The sequence below is a fragment of the Oncorhynchus nerka genome, linkage group LG3, assembly GCF_034236695.1.
Source record: "Oncorhynchus nerka isolate Pitt River linkage group LG3, Oner_Uvic_2.0, whole genome shotgun sequence".
NCBI classification, from domain to species: domain Eukaryota; kingdom Metazoa; phylum Chordata; class Actinopteri; order Salmoniformes; family Salmonidae; genus Oncorhynchus; species Oncorhynchus nerka.
Window position 1 is genome coordinate 6,256,536 of NC_088398.1, and position 23,953 is coordinate 6,280,488.

Below are 23,953 nucleotides of genomic sequence, written 5' to 3' on the forward strand. Positions count from 1 at the left end.
GGAAGTACACCTCCTGGGTGTCTCTCCCTTGTCTGTGATTGGTTGATGCAGGATTTCCGGGTGTGTCTGCATAGCACACTTAAGGCAGGTAAGGGTTGTAGATTCTAGAATCAAGGAAGGGGGAGGGGAGGCAAAGAGGAGTGAGAACACACTCACACAGTGATTCAGCAAACAAACCACCAACACAGCCGACAGCAGGCTTATAAAAACTTCCCTAACAATTCCTGGAGAAGTAGTAAATTGGGAAAGGAAAGCTAGTTCTTCAGATCACAGTAACAGGATTGGGCAATGACAGAAAAGGAAGAAGGACTTATATATATGTCAGCTGTACTGTCAGCGCTGCTAGGGCCAGGAGTTTACCCTGACCACGTGACCTAATTAGGAAACCTTGGAGCCCGAGTCATTACAAATACCAATGATTTAAGTATGTAAACAGAGTATTTTTATTAACCATGAGGAATTACTGGAATCTATAAGATCACTAAATCATGTAAATCCATAAGATAACGTGTCAGATAGATGTATTGTAATGCTCCTTTCCTCTAGTATTTTCAGGCCTGGGGTTCAATGAGGGTGGGGTGTCAGAGTGGAGGGAAGCTACACCCCCTCAGGATGGGAGACAGCAATCAATGGCAATTGAATGATGAAAAAAAAATTGGGGGAAAGAAACTAATCATCGAGTCTGTTGAAAAATATTTCTGGAGAAGAAACTGTATTTTCACATCTGTCCGTTCCACCTGTAGATAATCCTTTTGTACCCTCATCCCAAGATCAAACATACCTGGAGTGCATGCACTCTGTTTAAACCAATAAATGAAGTGGTGGGCTACCTCTAATCCTTTCATGTAAATGCATGAAGGAGGATGCCAATTAGGTTAGTGACAATCAGACAGAGAAAACAGGTTTGGTCTATATCACCATCACCACTCCACACAGTGATCAGTGAAGAAACATTGTTGATCCTGGAACATACTTTTGTCTATATCATTGTGAGCTTGATGTAGTTATTTCACTGTCAGCTGAGTTGAGGTTCCTCTGAAGAGTGGGAAGAATGGTCATCATGATGAATTTAGTGACACATTCAGCCATGGTAGACATCCATGTGACTTCCCCCTACATCAAACATCTCTCCTGTTTTAAACTGTGTGTATGGTATCAGACCTCTGATCTGTGTGATGATGCACATGACTGGTCCATTCAGGCCTTAAACATATTATTTATAAATACAGACAGACAGCCTTATTGTATTTTAGATCCTATATCAACTATATCATCCTAAACCTATATCATCTTTTAAGCTTCTGCTACTCTGTTTATTATCTATGCTTGGTCACTTTAACTCTACCTACATGTAAATATTACCTCAATTACCTCGACTAATCGGTGCCCCCCACATTGACTCTGTGCAAGTGCCCCCTTTATATCGCCTCGCTATTGTTATTTTACTGCTGCGCTTTAATTATTTGCTACTTTTATTTTTTACTTATCTATTTTTTACTTAACATCTATTCTTCTTAAAACTGCATTGTTGGTGAAGGGCTTGTAAGTAAGCATTTCACTGTAAGGTCTACACCTTTTGTATTCGGCGCATTTGACAAATACAAAGTGATTTGATTTGAAGCTGTGCATTGCTGAAGCCATCAATGTCGTTTCACTGATTTACACTGGCTAAAGTCATGGGAAAACACGAGAGAATGGCGAGGGTTTCAATTCAGAACATCACTTACTGTGTGATGTTCGTTCGTTCTTGCCACCCTTACCAAGCACTTCCCAACTACAAATTCCCAAATCAGCTGACAGGGTTGTGAAGCCGTCAAGGGAGCAACATGACCACTACTGTGCTGTTTCACAGCAAGCGAAACAAGGAATCGGGAGAAAGAGAGCGCGCTTGTTTGAAATGGAAAAGCGTTGCGGTAGCTTTGATAAAGAGGAACATCAAGACAAAACAACTGCTTTACAAGCGGGAGGCACTGTTGAGTGCTACATCCAGAGGGGTTTGTGCTGCATGTTCAGAGATTGTTACAGACAGTTAAATGGCGTACAAGGCAAGAACAAGATGTATGTCAGACGTGTAGTATTATCAAATCAAATGTTATTTGTCACATGGGCCGAATACAACAGCTGTTACCTTACCGCGAAATGCTTACTTAAAAGCCCTTAACCAACAATGCAGTTCAAGAAATAGAGCTTAGAAAATATTTACTAAATTAACTTCAGTAAAAGTAGGACAATAAAAGTACACAACAATAACGAGGCTATATACAGGGGGTACCAGTACCGAGTCAATGTGCAGGGGTACAGTTAGTCAAGATAGTTTCCACATGTAGGTTGGGGTAAAGTGACAATGCACAGATAATAGACAGCTAGTAGCAGCAGTGTAAAAACAAATGGGGTCAATGTAAATAGTCCAGGTGGCCTTTGATTAATTGTTCAGCAGTTTTATGGCTTGGGGGTAGAAGCCTTTTGGACCTAGACTTGGCGCTCTGCTACTGCTTGCTGTGCGGTAGCAGAGAGAACAGTCTGACTTGGGTGGCTGGAGTCTTTGACAATTTTTTTCTGCCTTCCTCTGACACCGCCTAGTATATAGGTCCTGGATGGATCTGGGTCCCATGCCAAATCTTTTCAGTCTCCTGAGGGGGAAAAGGTGTTGTCGTGCCCTCTTCATGACTGCCTTGGTGTGTTTGGACCATGATAGTGTGTTGGTGATGTGGACACCAAGGAACTTGAAACTCTCAACACGTTCCACTACAGCCCCGTCGATATTTCCTGTAATACATGATCATCTCCTTTGTCTTGCTCACATTGAGGAAGAGGTTGTTGTCCTGGCATCACACTGCCAGGCCTCTGACCTCCTCCCTATAGGCTGTCTCATCATTGTTGGTGATCAGGTCTACTGTTGTGTCGTCAGCAAACTTAATGATGGTGTTGGAGTCGTGCTTGGCCACGCAGTCGTGGGTGCACAGGGAGTACAGGAGGGGCCTAAGCACGCACCCCTAAGGGGCCTCTGTGTTGAGGATCAGTGTGGCAGATGTGTTGTTGCCTACCCTTACCACCTGGGGGTGGCCTGTCAGGAACTCCAGGATCCAGTTGCAGAGAGAGGTGTTTAGTCCCAGGGTACTTGGCTTAGTGATGAGCTTTGTGGGCCCTATGGTGTTGAACGCTGAGATGTAGTCATGAACAGTATTCTCACATAGGTGTTCCTTTTGTCCAGGTGGGAAAGGGCAGTGTGGAGTGCGATTGAGATTGCGTCACCGTAAGGAGACTTATACTTGGAATACAGAGGAGGAATGGAGGGAAAAAGAGAGGTAGAGGAGGTCTAAGAGAGGGAGGGAGGAAGATGGTGAGCTTGAGTCAGTTAAAAATGGTGTAAACTTATTTTGTTTTGATGTTGAGTCTTTGCCCGACAAAGTGACGTTAGGATATATAAGTTATCCTGTACGAGCTTTTATTTGAAATACATTACGTTGTTACAGGTATCAAGCTTATGGGCATGTGGCAACATTGTGTAGGAGGAAGGTTCCTAGGTGTGAGAAGAGTGCAGAAGGGCATGAGACAAAGGAATGTGTAACATTGGGGAAAATAGTGGTATGTGTTAATTGTAGGGGTGCCCATGGGGCTGGGAATCAGAAATGCCCCGTGCGGTAGAGGCAGGTTGAGGTTTCCAGGGTTAGAGTAGTGCAGAAGTTGTTATATGCTGAGGCAGTGAAGAAAGTACTGTAGAGGAAGATGGGTCAAGTGGGAGGGATCCTAAGAGGAGTGGTTCTGAGTAGAAGATCTGTACCTGTACAGAGGGATAAACCAACAAGTGATATGTTTCAGTAAGATTGGATGTTGGTGATTTTATAGCAATTGTTATCAACTGTACTTGCAGGGATGGAATGTAAATCGCAGAAAATTGAGGTTGTGGTGGCAGCTGCAGAGAGCTATTTGGGTGTGCAAGGTTTGATGTCAGAATAGTTACAGGGTGTGTTAAGTGTTGGTGTCCCATCCTTTCAGGCTGTTGGCTTGAAGTAGGACTAAATATATTTAAATAGTGGAGAATGGAATTTTTAGAAAAAAAATGTAGTACTTTTTTTTGTGAGTTTAATGTTAGATGGTAGGGTATTTTTATTTTTTTTCCCAGGCAAAGTATAAAGGAGTTTATACTCCAGTCTAGTAGATGGCGGTAATGCAACATTTATTGGATGCCAACCGCTGTTAAACTTAATCGATGAAGAACAGGGTAGTGAAGAATCAACTAGTTCCGCTCGTTATAACTACAGTCACTTGCTTTGGCAATGTTAACTTATGTTTCCCATGCCGAAGGAGGCCAAGATGGCGGCTTGAACAGACGCTTTTTTACAGAGCTCCGCACCAGACTTCAGAAAGATTGTAAAAATAAAATAAAAATGTACAGTCACTACTATTACTGTTTTTATTTGTTCAAGATATACAAACTTTCCTGTGACTGGAATAAGAATTGGATCATTTATTTTGGCATGTCCATGTGAAATCGTGACAAAAAAAGAAAGGAAGAAGTTAGCCGTTCTATTGCTAATCAACAAGAGAAACGTGCTTATAGACAACTGCCATAACTACACTTGGCCAATGGATAATATCATGCTGTTGAAGATGACGAATTCCCGTTTACCGGTTACTCCATGCAAACCTCCACCCTCCAAAAAACCCAACATGAACTCTGACATCGTGGCTACCCTCTCCTTACTCATCAACTCCAGGTCTGATGCCATTGAGAAAATGGTAGGCGCAAACACCATGGTTATCGAAGGCTTGAAAAAGACTGGAGTTTGCATGTGGTGAAATCAAGGATGTGAAAACGAGAGTGAAAAAAGTTGAAAAAAGTGTAGAAAAGAATAACAATGTCTACCATAGACGTCTCACTGATCTGGAACAATACACAAGAAGATGGAACCTGAGACTCTACGGCTTGCCAGAAGTGGAGAATGAAGCAGGAACCTGAGACTCTACGGCTTGCCAGAGGTGGAGAATGAAGATGGAACCTGAGACTCTACGGCTTGCCAGAGGTGGAGAATGAAGATGGAACCTGAGACTCTACGGCTTGCCAGAGGTGGAGAATGAAGATGGAACCTGAGACTCTATGGCTTGCCAGAGGTGGAGAATGAAGATGGAACCTGAGACTCTATGGCTTGCCAGAGGTGGAGAATGAAGATGGAACCTGAGACTCTAGAATGAAGATGCCTGAGAGGTGGAGAATGAAGATGGAACCTGAGACTCTATGGCTTGCCAGAGGTGGAGAATGAAGATGGAACCTGAGACTCTACGGCTTGCCAGAGGTGGAGAATGAAGATGTGTGAGGAGTGGCTATCCGCATCTGCCAAGAAGTTATGCCTGCAGAGAAGAACAAAGTTGGTGATGCCATCGACGTTGTGCATCGCCTCGGCAAGAAGCAACAGCAAAACGATTCAAGACCAAGGGGTATCATCATCCTCTTCACTGCCAGATTCTACAAGGATGCTGTCTGGAAAGCTGCTAGGAAGAACTCCTTCCTTCAGAGCCATGGTATGTGTTTCGCCGAGCATCTCAGCCCAGAGGACATAGAAAGAAGGAACAAGTTGTGGCCAATGATCAAGATAGCACGAAATGAGGGAAAGGCTGCTTACTTCATCAGAGGACGAGGCTTCATCAACGGTTCAGAAATCCATATTCCTCCCTAGAATCTCACCAGGAGGAACAGATTGATGGTTTCGGCCATGATATTCTCATTTTCCTTGTATTGATTGACGTTACCTAACAAGCATCAGGTGACTATTTGTATTAGCTTGTTCTTGTATGGCCAGAAGGCCTATTTTGTTTAGTAACTTACGAAGAAGACTGAAAGTTGTATTTATTTTGTATGTATACAGTAACTAAGATACTGTTTTAAAGGGCATACAGGTCTGCTCTGACTTTACACAGTTATTGTTCTATTTAGTTATTAATACTTATTTCCAAGTGAAAAATGTCTTAGGAACATGTAACATTTTTTATTCATTTTTTTAATGATCAGTTTTCACATGCGCTAAATTAGTAGGTACCCTTTTATTTAAATTATTATTTTGTTTTTTATTTATCATCCTACTACAGTTTATGGTTTTATATAATCTTTGTTGTTTTGTCTTTGTCTATAGTTTCTCTTAATGCTAGGGGGTTATGAAACAATGTGAAGCGCAAGGCCTTATTTTTATTTGCTAAACAGTTTCAAACAGATTTCTGCTTTTTTCAAGAGTCTCACTCGATTTCGGCTGATGCCAACTTCTGGAGGACGCAGTGGGGCAACGATATTTGGCTTTCCCATGGATCTGAACACTCCGCTGGTGTCACTACAATGAAAAATACCTTTTGGTGGTAATATTCTACACTCGGAATGTGACCCCTTTGGTCACTTTATTTGTCTTGTGATCAGTTACAATGACATTACACTCATTACTGTAAACCTCTACGGGTACAACACCAAACATGAGAATGATGAGTTGCTTGGATCTATAGAGAAACATATACTTCATTGGTTATCTAAATTTCTGAATTTGTTATTATTGATAGGAGGGGACCTTAACATTACTATAGATAATTCAACTGATAGATGGCTCCCAGGTAGGCCAACCAATCAGAATTTGGGTTTAATTATTTTTATGGAAAATTTGATCTTACTGATATACGGAGAGAGAGGTTTCCGGCCGACAGATCATTCACTTGGCGTAACAAAACAGGTTCCAGACAATCCAGAATAGATTTTTGGCTTATATCCAAATGTATTGATAGTGAGTGTGTTACTAGAAATATTTGTACTACTCCCCTCAGAGACCATAGGGCCATTTACACTGATATCAAAATATTTACCCCTGATACTAACCTTGGTAGAGCATCCTACTGGAAGCTAAATAGCTCGTTATTAAATAATGATATAGTTAAGTTTGAGGTTAAAGATCTGCTTTCACACTTTTGGGAAAGGGCTTGTGAAGAAAAATCTTATTTCAAGAACTGGGAGCTGCCTCCCGGGTGGCGCAGTGGTTAAGGGCGCTGTACTGCTGCGCCACCAGAGACTCTGGGTTCTCGCCCAGGCTCTGTCGTAACCGGCCACGACCGGGAGGTCCGTGGGGGCGACGCACAATTGGCCTAGCGTCATCCGGGTTAGGGAGGGTTTGGCTGGTAGGGAAATCCTTGTCCTTGTCTCATCGCGCACCAGCGACTCCTGTGGCGGGCCGGGTGCAGTGCGCGCTAACCAAGGTTGCCAGATGCATGGTGTTTCCTCCGACACATTGGTGCGGCTGGCTTCCGGGTTGGAGGGCGCTGTGTTAAGAAGCAGTGCGGCTGGTTGGGTTGTGTATCGGAGGACGCATGACTTTCAACCTTCGTCTCTCCCGAGCCCGTACGGGAGTTGTAGCGATGAGACAAGATAGTAGCCACTAAAACAATTGGATACCATGAAATTGGGGAGAAAAGGGGGTAAAAAAATAATAATAAAAAAAGAACTGGGAGCTGTTTAAATTTGAGGTGTCCAAATACCTTAGAAAATATGGTAGTAATCTTGCTGAGACCAGAAGAGCTGAGGAGGAAATTGTGATCATTAAGATAACTTTCCTTTCTCAGAGGTCCCCAGCCAGCCTCTCGGGGAGGACAAGATGGAACTGATTGAGTTACAAAATAAACTGGATAATATATATAGATTAAAAGCAGAAGGAGCCTTTATTAGATCTTGGGAAAATGGATTGAGGAGGGAGAACAGAATTCATCCTATTTCTTTAGACTTGTGAAATTTCACTCTACAAATAACACTATCCATAAGTTAAACATTGATGGTGTTAATACAGATTACCAAAAATGTATCGCTAAATACTGTAGCAATTTTTACTGAAAATTGTATTGCTCTACGTACTGTCAGGAATTCACAGATATGTTTTTTTAACTCACTGAATAATGTTCACTATCGGTGATCTAGAATCTAAACAGTGTGATGAACCCATCAAAGTTGAAGAGATTATAGAGTCTATCAAACATCTAAAGAACAATAAATCACCAGGTGTTGATGGAATTACATCAGAATTTTACAAATGATTTTCTGAACAAGTAGCTCCCTTCCTATTTGAAGTGTGTTCAGAGAGTATTAAAAACAATGTTCTCCCTCCTACAACGAGTCAGGTGGTAATAACACTGAGCCTAAAAAAGAAATGCTGCTCATCGATAACTGTCGTCCAATTTGTCTTCTTAGTAATGACTATAAGATATTAGCCTAATTGCAAAAATAATTAAATAAGTCCTGGATGCAATCATTGATGAAACACAGTCTGGCTTTATGAGGAACAGACATATTTATAACAATGTCAGACTAGTATTAGACATACTTGACTACTCAGACCTAATAACTGAGGATAGTTTCATATTATTTTTTAGATTTTTATAAAGCATTTGACACAGAGCATCAGTTCATCTTCCACTCCCTTGAACGACTTGACTTTGGGGATTTTTATCTGTAAGTCTATTAAGACTCTCTATACAAATGGTAACAGCACTATCAAATTGAAATAAGGGCACCTCACCGAGATTTGAGTTAAAGAGAGGAATTAGGCAAGGTTGTCCTATCTCTCCGTACCTGTTTTTATTAATCACCCAACTTCTTACAAATTCTTTAAACAATAGTCCTGTACAAGGTATTTCCATAGCTGGTAAAGAAATTATTATAAGCCAGTAGGCTGACGATACTACATACTACACTTTTTCTGAAAGACGCTAACCAAATTCCCATATCGATCAATGTGATGCAATCCTTTTCCAAAGCATCTGGTCTATATTTTAACATGAATAAATGTGAACTCATGGCTGTCAAAGATTGTGTGACACCTTTATATTATGGTATTTCAGTAAAAGAAGAACTTACATATTTACGCATAACCATTACAAAGGATCAGAAGTCTAGAGGCTTACTAAATTTGAACTCTCTTATTAAAAAAACAGAAGAAGCTAAATCAATGGCTACAGAGGGACTTATCTTTAAAAGGAAGAAAAAGTCCTAATAAGCAAGGCTGAAGGTATCTCTAGACTAACATATGGTGCTCTATCTTTATATCGTGATGGTAAAATAAGCAAGGAGATAGACCAGATGCTTTTCAACTTTCTGTGGAGAAACCGTACCATTACATTAGGAAAACTGTTGTAATGAACACTTATGAGAATGGTGGGCTGAATTTTCTAGACGTTACTACCTTAAATAATACTTTTAAGATCAATTGGATAAAACAATTCCTAAGAAGACCCACTTCTATGTGGAATTGTATTCCTCATCATGTCTTCTCTACTTTTGGTGGACTTAACTTCATGTTGGTTTGCGATTATAATATTGACAAAGTTCCAGTGAAACTTTCTGCTTTTCATCGGCAGGTTTTCTTGTCATGGTCCTTAATTTATATATATCATTTTTCTTCACACAGATATTATATATGGAATAATCATGATATATTGTATAAAAATACTTTTGTTTTTAGAATATTGGTTTCTGAAATAATATCCTATTGGTGAGCCAACTGGTAAATGCAGAGGGTCTTTTACTTAGTTATAAGGAATGTATCATTTATAACCTTTATAAGGTCCCTGTAACACCTAAAGATTTTGCAATTGTTTTAGAAGCCATTCCCTCAGTAGTTGCTTTATTATTCAGGAACGTGTCAAGACCTGACCCTCAGAGCCTACCTTCCATTGACCCTGTTGACTCATCAGTAGGAAATATTTTTCTCTTTTGGTCCATTCAACAACAGAGCGATAAGATCCTTGTTTCAGCAGGATGTTGTATCTATACCTTATGTCATGCCTTATTGGAATGGATTTATTGATAATATCTGTTGGGAAAAAGTTTGGATGTTGCCACACACATACCTACTTGTTAACAAAATTAAGGAAGTTTCCTTTAAAATTATTCATAAATATTATCCTGCCAACCACTATATGAAGAAGTTTAAGGAAAACATCAACTCAAATTGTTCCTTTTGTAATGACCACCCAGAAACAGTGTTGCATCTTTTTTGGCATTGTATTCATGTAAGAAAACTGTGGCAAGACATCAGTAGATTTATATTTGAACACATTTATGAAGAGCTTACACTATTGTGGAGAGATGTACTGCTTGGATTCTTTACCTACGATAGAAATAAAATAACCTGAAACATTTTAATGTATTTACAAAACAAAACACCACATTTTCTTACCTTACAAAAAGAAACTGAACTGTATTTTAAGACAATGAAATACTCTACTAACAAAAAAGCTGTTAGAATTATAAGTGTATGCTTGTCCTTGTGTAATGTGATATTGTACCCTCTAGCCCCGCCCCCAGCTCAATTGTCTATTGGATATTATTTATATATACTTGTGTTCCCACATGTACTTCATGTATTGATTTGTTGTTGATAAAAAATTAAAATAAATGTTTCCCATGCCAATAATGCCCCATGAATTGAATGGTTAGAACAATGAGACAGTTATTTCACTGGCTGTGTAAATGTGAAAAATCCGAGAGGAAGCCCACTGGGAGAAGATGGAACGATATGGATTTTTGCCGAGATCCTGCCAATATTATCATCAATTAAACATTTGATCTCAATAGATTTTTCTGTTCCCAAAACTAGAATGTGTTATGAACAGAATGGACTAAGTTTTGTATACTTCACCCTACGTAATCGCGCTGTTTAGGAGTGCAAATGAGAATTTAGTTATTGCACACACTTCACAGAGTAGGCGTGCCCTAACGTAAATATGCAGATGTATACTAGAACGCGCCAATAGGATATCGCTAGCACGTGCTTAGCTCTGCCCTCTACGACTCATTTGATACCATTGGAAACGACAAGCTTGTGGTGTGTCTTGATTTAGTTAAATCTTTGCTACAGTCAAATGCGTTTCCTTGTTTAATTCCACTTCCGCATCTGACATAAATTCACACTAGACGCTGTATAATGATTTTATAGCATAAATAGTTGGTATTAAAGTACATTTTATAGCGGACTGTTAACGAACATGGTTTTTTTCGAACACGAAATTGATTACCAGGTGTTAGTCTGTTTCATTTGCATGACAAAACAGGGGACACGGTGTGCCATTTAGCTAGCTTAGCTTGCTTTTGCTAGCTACTTGACCAGACCAGCTAGATTGTAGCCACTTCAACCTACACTATTCATTGGCTACGCTAACGGAATAGCTGGCTACATCTTTTCAGAATGAAGGTATGTCTAAAAGTTGTTTGTGTTACAGTATCAGCCGAGGCTAGGGGGCTATTCAGGATGCGTAACGTTCTACAACGTTTCAAAAGTTGCATGACAGCTGCTTTGTTAATTACGGCCTTACCTATTTCGCAATGACATACATCTACCACGGTGTTCATGTCAAGCTCGTTTCTGAAACTGTTTTGAATTGAACGTTCAATTAATGTTCGACAGTTTTGCCTTGAGCGCTCACGGAACGTTGCAGCAACCATCCTGAATGCACCTTAGGTCAGGGGTGTGTAAGTCAAGATGGCGGGATAGTTTAATTTCCTTCTGCAAACAGATGTTATGCCGCGTACAAAATAACTGCCCTCAGAAATCTCGGCAGCGTAGCCTAGTGAGCGTTGGACTAGTAACCGAAAGGTTGCAAGTTCATATCCCCGAGCTGACATGGTACAAATCTGTCGTTCTGCCCTTGAACAGGCAGTTAAACCCACTGTTCCTAGGTCGTCATTGAAAATAAGAATTTGTTCTTAACTGACTTGCCTAGTTAAAGGTTAAAAGACCATAGGAAACTCGAAGAAACGACCTCCGATCATTAAAAAAAAAGTCCTACTCCTAATTCCAACGCGGGCCTCTAGAGCTCCGACTTTCCGAGCTATAAATCAGTGACGTCATGATTTGACCTCGTATTTTTCCGAGTTCTCTTGTAAACCGCTTTGCCGCGTAATTTTACTTTCATATGGTCTGACTCGCTGTTGTAGCAGAGTTTTGTCTGATATGTATCTCATGCCTTGGGAATCACAGAAATGGTGACAGTGTACAAAACATTAGGAACACCTTCCTAATATTGAGTTGCACCCTGCTTTCCCCTCAGAACAGCCTCAATTCTTTGGGGCATGGACTCGAAAGCTTTCCACAGGGATGCTGGCCCATGTTGACTTTAATGCTTCCCGCAGTTGTGTCAAGTTGGCTGGATGTCCTTTTGGGTGATGGACCATTCATGATACACACAGGAAACTGTTGAGCTTGGAAAAAGCCAGCAGCGTTGCAGTTGTTGACACTCAAACTGTTGCGCCTGGGCACCTACTACCATACCTCCTTCAAAGGCACTTAAATCTTTTGTCTTGCCCATTTACTCTCTGAATGGCGCACACATACAATCTGAATGGCGCACACATACAATCTGAATGGCGCACACATACAATCTGAATGGCGCACACATACAATCTGAATGGCGCACACATACAATCCATCTTCCCCATACTGTTTATATTTATTTACTTTTCTGCTCTTTTGCACACCAATATCTCTACCTGTACATGACCATCTGATCATTTATCACTCCAGTGTTAATCTGCAAAATTGTAATTATTCGCCTACCCCTCATGCCTTTTGCACACAATGTATATAGACTCTCTTTTCTACTGTGTTATTGACTTGTTAATTGTTTACTCTGTGTTGTTGTCTGTTCACACTGCTATGCGTTTATCTTGGTCAGGTCGCAGTTGCAAATGAGAACTTGTTCTCAACTAGCCTACCTGGTTAAATAAAGGTGAAATAAAATAAAATGTGCTTAAAAATCCTTCTTTAACCGGTCTTATCCACTTCATCTATATTAATTGAAGTGGATTTAACAGGTGACATCAATAAGGGATCATAGCTTTCACCTGGTCAGTATGTAATGGAAAGAGTGCGTGTTCCTAATGTTTTGTACAATCATTGTAAATATCACAAGGCAGGTGTTTTTTCTCAGTAGTCCTACTACAGCGTTAAAAGAGCAGCACTCGTTTACTGCTTTTTATCCGTGTCATTGTGTCCAAATGAATTGGTTAGGCAATGAATCAGTCATGCAGTGAAACAGACCAAATAAGCCTTACAAAGTATAGTATTTTAATCGTTTTCCATTATATATTTTCCACAGGTGTCCATGTCCACCCCACACACAGCGACGTCTGGGCGGCTGTTAGTTCTGGCTGTTCAGCTGGTCCTGTTGGTGTGTGGAAGCCAGGCCAGTGACGACACCAAGAGGTGTAAGCTGTTCTCTGAGTCCCCGGCAGAACGGAAGGTCCTCATTCTTCTAGAACCGCTCACTAACAAGACGTAAGGAATGACCGTTTTAGAACTGGAAAACATAAAAATATCCGTGGTACATCCTATTGCTTTACCAGGTGAGGGGTATCAAAGCAAGGGTTATCAGCAAAAAGTAAGACCACACACACTGACGTCCATTGCTTGGGGAGGTGAAATTATACTTTGTCAGCTGTCACAGAAATTAGCTTTGCATGATGGTATAAAAAGGTTATTGTTCAGCAGTCAGGAGGCCACATTAAGCTTGGAAACTCCCTTAGTTTTAATTTTCCAGAGATTGTTCATTTTAGTCTACATCACTCATGTAACGTCACACGTAACACTTATACAAGGTAACGTTACCACAGTTTTTTTCCCACGGTTCCCTTGGTTACAGTTTCTCTGTGGCGACGACAAGCGGCAAGGAGAGCTACACGTACCAGTTCCAGGTGTGTGGGGATGCGGGGAAAACGGTAGGAGCGGGACTCGTTCAGATCGACCATACGGAAAAAGAAAGTGAGACAGTGCTTGGCCTGTACACTGCAACACAGGCTATCGGAGGAAGTAAGAATGTCCGGTTCTTTATCTTTTCCTTTGAGAAAGTCATGTGCCGGTATTATCAGTGTGTTACGGTATATTATAGTATCTCTGTAAGTCAGCTCTAGCATGACCAGATATAGTGATGCCCTTTCTCTCTCCCCTTCCATCTCTCTCTCTCTCTCACTCTTTCTCTCTCGCTCTCTGCTACCCATCACCCCCTACAGGTGACTGGGTGATGTTGATCTACAGCAACGGCACCAAGTATGACGGCCACTGTTCCAAGGAGATGAGGAAAGCCATCGTCATGATCTCCTGCAACAGAGGAGTGGAAATGGTGAGAGAGGGAAGGGAGGGTTTGGATCACTGTGGTGTGGTGATTTGACATGCCTCTCTTCCTGTCACACATTGACGCACACCTCTCTACATCCCCTCCTATCGTCCTCCCTTTTGCTCAAACCTCTCTCTTTCTCTCTCTCTCTCTCCCCATGTGTCTCTTAGGGGAAGCTGGAAGTGGTGTTGGAGGAGAGGGAGAGGGACAGGGACTGTTTCTATCTGTTTGAACTAGACTCCAGTGCGGTCTGTCCCGCTCTGCCATCCCAGCTCAGTGCAGGCTCCATAATACTCATCATGTTAGTACTAAGATTATGCATCCTTCCTGATTACACACATTCCGGTGACTACAGAAATACTCAGACTTATCCCCAACCCGCTGGCTGGCACGCAGGGTAGCAACCAAAGCTCTCCATTTCTCTTTCCAACAAATACTCAATACCCTATGAAATGGACTTGTCATTTGCGCACAGCAAACAAAGCTACAAGACCAAGCAAAACAGATCATATTTACATATTTATTGGTATTCATTATGATAATGGTCTCTTATTTCCTCAACGCTTAACACCGCAGAACACCAGAATAATTATCACTGTTCTGTTTGTTCATGTGTCAATTAATGGGATGGGTTTCCAACTGGGGATTCGACACCTTTTTAAAATGTTTATTCATTCCTCTGTCCCAGTGGGTTCGTCCTCTTGTCAGTGTACCTCATTTGTGGATTCCTCTACCAGCGTTTGATTGTCGGGGCCAAAGGGTTGCAGCAGTTCCCCAACTATATCTTCTGGACGCAGGTTGGCAACCTGGCAGCGGTGAGTGTTTGTAGAAGTCACATCACTGTCTCACGTCAGGCGGCGTCACTACTACGTGAAGCTCGTCCCTCAACCGTTCTGTCTTGTAGGACGAGGACCTAATCGTGGAAAAAAAATCTAGTTTTTGTTCATCCGCCTAACACTAATTCCGATAATCGCTCCTCTCTTGGTAGCTATGACGTACTGGCTACTACGGCATATCCTGCTCGCTCAGTTGAGCAAACTTGCTCCAGCTAGCTGCCCAGTGCAAGGTGTTTGAATGGCCATACAGTAGCTAGTTTGTCAGCTTATTGATGAGGTACGGCAGCAAAGTTCTGGGACTGTTCTCAGAAATCAGCATGTATCTGACTCGGACAGATAGCACTGTTCCTCGCTACTTTGGAACATTTGGCCAACGCGATAATGTCCCAGAGAGCAGTCATCTGTGCCTTAGAACTCTGCGCGCTAATCACGGCAGAACAGATATCATAAACTCATTTATCCATTAGCTGGAACTTCACTACACTAGCTAGCTAGAGGTAGTATTCAGCATGGAGTGTGTGAACTGGCATTATTAATATGCCTGCCTTTCATTTCATATGGATTGATTTCATACTGGTTCAGTAAGCAGGCAGCTAGCAAATTTCTGTGCACATTTCGAATTTCATAAATACCGATTCTACCACCACAAAATACCTAGCTAGAGAATTAGCTAGTGAAGACTTGCTCATGAAAAAACATCAATATTATCTACAGGTTTATTGTTTTTGGTAAGATTAACTCTGACTCTTTTGAAGGTGAAAGGGAGTTTAGTGGACGATGTCACCTTGGTAAAAATTTTGAGCTTCTTTCTAGCTATGCCATGAGTGTTTGCGAGTTATCAGATAGCACAACGGCCATCTGCACTGAACTATCTGACGTGAGACTATGGACGTCACATATCTCTCTGGTACAATACCAAAACCTATCCCCTACGAGTGTTTTAGGTTGGAAGAGGTTATCTGGGTTGATTTGGGATTCAGGGTCTGTTGAAGGAGGGTATATGGGTTGATTTGGTATTTTAGTGTCTATGTTTGGGGTGGCAGGTAGCCTAGTGGTTAGAGCATTGGGCCAGTAACCGAAAGGTTGCTGGCTCGAATCCCTGAGCTGACACGATAAAAAATCTGTCGTTCTGCTCCTGAACAAGGCAGTTCCTAGGCCGTCATTGTAAATAAGAATTAGTTCTTAACTGACTTGCCTAGTTAAATACATTTGAAATAAAAATTAAATGTTGGAGGGTAAATGGGTTGATTTGGGATTGTGTCTATGTTGAAGGCCACATTTATGCATTACTTGAGGGCATTTTGCTGTTCTTTTGAGGGCTGGGATTGGCTGGTCAGTCATAACTCTTCTCACTCTCTCTCTCTCACCCTCAGGATGGATGTAATTTTGTGTGTAGGACACAGGGCCCCGAAGAGGAACCTCCCACATACAGGGGTGTGTCCACAAAGCCAGAGGAGCAGCCAGAAGAGAGGGATGACCACTTGCTTCCCATGTGATCTGATGTCAGTAGTGGGAGGGATCTATCCCGTGTGAAGCTTTTGACACTTCGGATAGATTTTGCCCTTAGGCACAGATCTAGGATCATCACTTACTCTCTCCAAGTCCGGAGAAACATAAAACTGACCTCAGTTCAGTGTCTAGGCGCAACTTCATCCTAGTTCATTTTGACAGTTTCAGGGATGAGTTTAGAGGTGGGCACACTAGTTTATGGAAGGCTGGAGGATCTATGACTCCTAAACACTTAGTTTGTTATATTAGATGGTAAGTCACCTGCCCTGGTTTGCATGGCCCAGGCGTCATTATTTGGAGGTGGCAACAAAAACCTGGATACACTTTTCTTTTTTCATGAACTGGAGTGGCCACCTCTGGATGGAGAGTGACGTCTCAGACAGACTGTTACATCTGGTTCATCTGGCACAATAGGTGTCGTTACTAGTTAACACTGCCACAAAGTCATGAACCCCGTCTATTTCTACAATTTAAAATCAGATTTTTAAACCTAACTAACCTTAACCACACTGATAACCTGATGCCTAAGCCTGACTTTTAAATCAAATTTCATTAATTTTCATGATCGAGCCAATTTTGACTTTGTGGCTGTCTAATCTAGTGGAAACCGTAAGGCCTTTCTGACGTGTTAGTGCTGACACAATGCAACCATAGGAACAGCTTCTAACGTGACTCCCATCCAGTTTGTTTCAGTAGCTGATGGCTGTGTACTGACTCGTAGGTCACACTTTATTTGAAGGTCTGCTTATACACTGCTTAGAATAATTTTTCCATGGTAATATTACAGTAAGTGAATATGCAGGCTTTTGTTCATGATTTATATGCTTACAGGTCATTGTAATTAAATGGTTTATACATTTAAAATGGTTAGATATATTTACGATTGTTAAGAAATAATTAACACTCTTAGCCTAAAGTTTTCGAATGGGTAAAAACATTTAATAACGACCTTCAAATTAAGTTGGACCACAATATAGTACAGAGCCATTCCAACCAATGCACTGCTAGACACACACATTTAGTCCGTGTTGCTGTTTTAGAGTAGGATGCAGACTGGGCCTTGACCAAAATGTACTTCTGACCCATTCTACCTTTTCCTTAGCTATTTGAAGAGTAGGGTTGGAACCTATTCCATTTTAATTCTGTTCCCATCAGTTCACTTCCTATGTTGACAAAATTGAAATGGCATTGACCCAAACCATGGTACTGAGTAGTAGCCTACTGTTATGCTGTGTTCATAACCAAGTGGGAAGGTGGTAATGACCAGTTGTGAAGTTGTTAATACCAGTTGGATGCATTTTACGTTCTTTGAAATCGTTGAGAAACACTGATGCTAATGGCCAACAAGCAGATTCAACTGTAAATTAAAAGTACAGCTTTCACACAAATTATAGTGTTAAAAAACCATATTAATGGCTTTTTATAAATGATGTTTTGTTGCATTTAACAGCCAAAAAAATGCTGTTATCGAGGTCATTTTCTTATAGGTGATGTCAGAGGTCACCGTGAGGGGGAAGTCGGAGCACAGGGATCATAGACAATTTTCCCACTAGTAATTACCAGTTGGAAGGGTGTTCAAGTGGATAAATCCCAGTCGTATGTGGTAAATATCACCTTCCCACTTGGTTATGAATGCAGCATTAATGATACTGAGGACATTGATGATGATTTTGTAATATAATGCTGTGATTGAACAGGTCCTTCATAAGGCAACAGAAGGCACTTTGTGTTCAACAGTAAAATGGAGGAACTTAAGTAATTTATATAATCAAGAAAAATACACATGTACTATCTGTGACATGTGGGTGAATGTTGTTTTTTAATTTTGTTTTTGCTTGTTTGTGGTGTTTTTAAAACAAAAAAAACTTGGCCCATGGCACTCGCTTAGTTCAATCAAGACCTGAAAGATGGCATTAGTTAGACCCAGCCCAGGACAACAGGCCCCAATGAGATGTGGCGAAATGGATCAGAACCAAACCAGGTCTGGGTTCAATGGTTTTGGCCAGTTCGGACTTTGGCTTTAGTTTGTGATGCTATTTGTACTTGCAGATGAGGGGAAGAGTAAAAGATAATTTGTTTAGTTTGTTTTGCGCTTTTGCATCAAAATTAAATATGAATAAAATGTTTGATTACAGTTCTGAATCTGTCATGTATGACACGTTTTAGTGTGCTGGCGTGTTAGCAGGGGCAATTAACTCCCTAAGCAACACTGTAAAACATAATAAATATATTTTTAAAACAACTGCTCTCTGTATGTACTGATAAAATATGATTCATATTTAACCAATATACAACTGATAAGGGCTGTTCTAATGCACGGCGTGAAGCGGAGTGCCTGAAAACAGCCGTGGCTGAGAGGCTGGACTGAGGGCTTGTAGGCCTGTTGTAAAGGCAGGTCCTCACCAGACATCACAGACAACAACCCACCGTCGCTGGACCAGACGACTGGTAAAAAGTGTTCTTCACTGATGAGTCGCAGTTTTGTCTCACCAGGGGTGATGGTTGGATTCTCGTTTATTGTCGAAGGAATGAGCGTTAAACCAATGCCTGTACTCTGGAAGGGGATCGATTTGGGGGTGGAGGGTCCGTCATGGTCTGGGGCGGTGTGTCACTGCATCATTGGACTGAACTTGTCATTGCAGGCAATCTCAACGCTGTGCGTTACAGGGAAGACATCCTCCTCCCTCATGTGGTACCCTTCCTGCAGGCTCATCCTGACATGACCCTCCAGCATGACAATGCCACCAGCCATACTGCTCGTTCTGTGCGTGATTTCCTGCAAGACAGGAATGTCAGTGTTCTGCCGTGGCCAGTGAAGAGCCTGGATTTCCATCCTTTTGAGCACGTCTGGGATCTGTTGGATCGGAGGGTGAGGGCTAGATTCCCCCAAGAAATGTCCTGGACAGAGGGCTCTATCTGCAGGTAACTCCAGCGGAAGTCCCTGGGAGGGTCCCCTCCCTGGTGGTAGTGTCTCACAATCATCACTGCTCTCTTCATCTGAGAACACTTTTCTACTTACATTTACATTTACATTTAAGTCATTTAGCAGATGCTCTTATCCAGAGCGACTTACAAATTGGTGCATTCACCTTATGACCTCCAGTGGAACAGTAGTGCATCTAAATCTTTCAGGGGAGGGGGTGAGAGGGATTACTTTATCCTATCCTAGGTATTCCTTAAAGAGGTGGGGTTTCAGGTGTCTCCGGAAGGTGGTGATTGACTCCGCTGTCCTGGCGTCGTGAGGAGTTTGTTCCACCATTGGGGGCCAGAGCAGCGAACAGTTTTGACTGGGCTGAGCGGGAACTGTACTTCCTCAGTGGTAGGGAGGCGAGCAGGCCAGAGGTGGATGAACGCAGTGCCCTTGTTTGGGTGTAGGGCCTGATCAGAGCCTGGAGGTACTGAGGTGCCGTTCCCCTCACAGCTCCGTAGGCAAGCACCATGGTCTTGTAGCGGATGCGAGCTTCAACTGGAAGCCAGTGGAGGGAGCGGAGGAGCGGGGTGACGTGAGAGAACTTGGGAAGGTTGAACACCAGACGGGCTGCGGCGTTCTGGATGAGTTGTAGGGTTTAATGGCACAGGCAGGGAGCCCAGCCAACAGCGAGTTGCAGTAATCCAGACGGGAGATGACAAGTGCCTGGATTAGGACCTGCGCCGCTTCCTGTGTGAGGCAGGGTCGTACTCTGCGGATGTTGTAGAGCATGAACCTACAGGAACGGGCCACCGCCTTGATGTTAGTTGAGAACGACAGGGTGTTGTCCAGGATCACGCCAAGGTTCTTAGCGCTCTGGGAGGAGGACACAATGGAGTTGTCAACCGTGATGGCGAGATCATGGAACGGGCAGTCCTTCCCGGGAGGAAGAGCAGCTCCGTCTTGCCGAGGTTCAGCTTGAGGTGGTGATCCGTCATCCACACGGATATGTCTGCCAGACATGCAGAGATGCGATTCGCCACCTGGTCATCAGAAGGGGGAAAGGAGAAGATTAATTGTGTGTCGTCTGCATAGCAATGATAGGAGAGACCATGTGAGGTTATGACAGAGCCAAGTGACTTGGTGTATAGCGAGAATAGGAGAGGGCCTAGAACAGAGCCCTGGGGGACACCAGTGGTGAGAGCACGTGGTGTGGAGACGGATTCTCGCCACGCCACCTGGTAGGAGCGACCTGTCAGGTAGGACGCAATCCAAGCGTTGGCCGCGCCGGAGATGCCCAACTCGGAGAGGGTGGAGAGGAGGATCTGATGGTTCACAGTATCGAAGGCAGCCGATAGGTCTAGAAGGATGAGAGGAGAGAGAGTTAGCTTTAGCAGTGCGGAGCGCCTCCGTGATACAGAGAAGAGCAGTCTCAGTTGAATGACTAGTCTTGAAACCTGACTGATTTGGATCAAGAAGGTCATTCTGAGAGAGATAGCGGGAGAGCTGGCCAAGGACGGCACGTTCAAGAGTTTTGGAGAGAAAAGAAAGAAGGGATACTGGTCTGTAGTTGTTGACATCGGAGGGATCGAGTGTAGGTTTTTTCAGAAGGGGTGCAACTCTCGCTCTCTTGAAGACGGAAGGGACGTAGCCAGCGGTCAGGGATGAGTTGATGAGCGAGGTGAGGTAAGGGAGGAGGTCTCCGGAAATGGTCTGGAGAAGAGAGGAGGGGATAGGGTCAAGCGGGCAGGTTGTAGGGGCGGCCGGCCGTCACAAGACGCGAGATTTCATCTGGAGAGAGAGGGAGAAAGAGGTCAGAGCACAGGGTAGGGCAGTGTGAGCAGAACCAGCGGTGTCGTTTGACTTAGCAAACGAGGATCGGATGTCGTCGACCTTCTTTTCAAAATGGTTGACGAAGTCATCTGCAGAGAGGGAGGAGGGGGGGGGAGGGGGAGGAGGATTCAGGAGGGAGGAGAAGGTTGCAAAGAGCTTCCTAGGGTTAGAGGCAGATGCTTGGAATTTAGAGTGGTAGAAAGTGGCTTTAGCAGCAGAGAGAGAAGAGGAAAATGTAGAGAGGAGGGAGTGAAAGGATGTCAGGTCCGCAGGGAGGCGAGTTTTCCTCCATTTCCGCTCGGCTGCCCGGAGCCCTGTTCTTCCCCCTCCCTATTCAGAATGTACATGTAGGTCTGGACCTGGTAGCTGTACTGGTTACTGTTGGGGATTTTAGTGACCAGTTTCCCAACCATGTTGCCGGCAGTACATTTGCATTCGATCACGAGCCGCTCACGTATCTTTTCAGCCGCCTTTCTGTTTTTTCCAGAATTGCCCGTCTGGATTTGGGGCAGGAAGTCCAACCTTCCGCTGAGGAATCCATACTCCACCCTGTTGCCTTTGGGGTATGATGCTGTCCTGGTTCCACCTGACCCGCCCTCTCCCAGCTCATGAAAGAACTTGAGCATTTCCAACTCATCTGCTTCATTCTGGAAGAACATACCGAACCTCCGAGGCCCGGGTGACACGCCGTTCCTCCAAAACACTGACTCGTCACAATACTCTTTGCTCACAATGTCTTTCACATTCACTCTGGTTCCTTTAGTCACTATCGAAGACACCTCCCCCACCTCCAACCTAGCCCAACTCCTGGTGGCACTGGTGTACATAGCCGGTGTTGAGACAGCCGTATCACTATTCCTCAGCCTGAACCCTCAGCCTGTTTTGGTCTTGTTCTCCCTCCAGTGTTTCCTACTCTGCTCTTTATCATCCTCTTGGTCAAAGAAGAGGAGTTTTATGATTTGAAGGATCTGACCGTCCCTTTTCATGGCCAGAAAGTTTTTAACCTCCCGGCAGCCCAGTCGAGGAACGGCTTTGAACCGGATGTTAAAGTGTTCCAGGTCAGGGATGATGGCCTGGACATCCTGGATTCTGCTCTCCATGTTAGCCAGCTCAATCATCTGTGGGGTTAGGACACCTTCAGGGAGCCTGACGCTCAGTGATTTCATCAGCTGGAGGTAGTCCTGCTGGGTTAGATGTGAGTCTTCCACCAACCACAGCGCTATCTCCTGCTTCAACATCTCCTCTCTGTCCTACCTCATCCTCACCCCTCCTCCCAATCCAGCTCCCCCTTCACCTCTTACACCCAAACTTCCATTACCTCTCCTACCCACCCCTCTGTTCACTCTTCCTCTTTTCTCCATCTTCAGTTCTACTGGTTCTACATCTCCCTGGCCTAGACCGTCTCTATTTGCAGCCCCCCACCCCCCTTCCTCTCCCTGGACCTCCATTTTCCATTTTCTATCCCTTCAACCTTTCCATTCTCTCTAATATTCCCCTTTCTATTTGTTCCTTTGACATTTATGACACTTATAACTGATTTGATTACTAGCTCTGTACTTCCGCCTGCAACCCCCCTTCCTCTGTATTTACTCCATGCTGCTCCTACTCTGCCTCCCCCCTTTCCAACACCGGTCTTTGCAACCTTTCCTCCAATATTTTCCTGACCTAGAGCTGGAGGTCTTAATTCCTCACCTCCTTCGGCACTACCTCCTTTTCCCCTTGTCTGTCGCTCCTTCACTCCTCTGTTTCCCGTTCTTCCTCCTCTGCCAAAGCTACGATCTCATGTGGAAGCCTGTCATGTTGTACAGAGTTGCGGTCAGAGACTAGCCTCTGTAGTGGATGGAAATGGAAAAGTGAAAAGAAAGACCAGTTGGGTGGTTTGGTGCTTTGTTGGAGTGACTCACAATCAGACATGCCTCAAAGTAGAAAAGACTGGGATCTGCCAGCCCACTATTTCACAATATCCTCTCTCATTCTTGTCAGTTTCTTTTCTCCATGATAGTGGTGTAATCATAGGCATATGCCTAAAAGTTAAAGATATTGAAAAGGCCCCAAAGAAGTTACAAATTAGCAACATATTGTAGAAATTGGTATTTGTAACATCACACAAATTGCAGGAAAATATATTTTTGCAGGACGTAGAATATCATACGAAATGGATGAAGTTATACACAATTGTGCACAATTTTCGGGGACCTGTTTTGGCCTGTGAGCTCTACTTTCAAAACTACTGGCTGAAATTATACAAAATCTTTATTACGCATCTGTTATTCTACAACAAATAATTAGATGGGCTTACTGTCGTTTTCAAGTGGCTTCATTCATGTCTTCCAGGCCTTTTATTTGGACCCTTGCTGAGAACAGTAGCCTTTCTGAAATGTACTACTGTTGATAGGTCGTTGTGATATGTTGTACTGTACAATTTAGCCTTTGTCAATGGCAGATACTGTTGTTGCTTGAGTCTCCACCTTAGTTTCCACTGCTGTGTGTCATCCTGAACTGGATTGTCCTGTTTGGTGTGAGAGCACGTCACACTCTCTCTGTCTCTCTGTGTGTCATGTCAGCCTTGTATTTGGAGTTGTGTCTTCAGGTGTGCATGAACTTTATAGCATGTGAGTCCTCTTACTCTCCCTCTTCACTCCAGCACTTTGGATTTGAAATGATACAATAAAGTGCCGACTGTCCGGTTTAATTTGAGGGTATTTTCATCCATATCGGGTGAACCGTTTAGAAATTACCACAC

At 43.1% G+C, this 23,953-nt stretch overlaps 1 protein-coding gene across 1 annotated transcript; it reads left to right on the plus strand.

The window, feature by feature from the left end:
* The first annotated feature begins 10,839 nt into the window (after positions 1-10,839).
* On the plus strand, positions 10,840-18,711 carry m6pr (mannose-6-phosphate receptor (cation dependent)). Its single transcript, XM_029620521.2, has 7 exons — positions 10,840-11,207; positions 13,111-13,289; positions 13,654-13,820; positions 14,021-14,130; positions 14,295-14,425; positions 14,813-14,939; positions 16,334-18,711. Exons 1-7 carry the CDS (start codon positions 11,202-11,204, stop codon positions 16,454-16,456), a joined length of 843 nt encoding a protein of 280 aa, XP_029476381.1. The 5' UTR covers positions 10,840-11,201; the 3' UTR covers positions 16,457-18,711.
* The last annotated feature ends 5,242 nt before the right edge of the window (positions 18,712-23,953 follow it).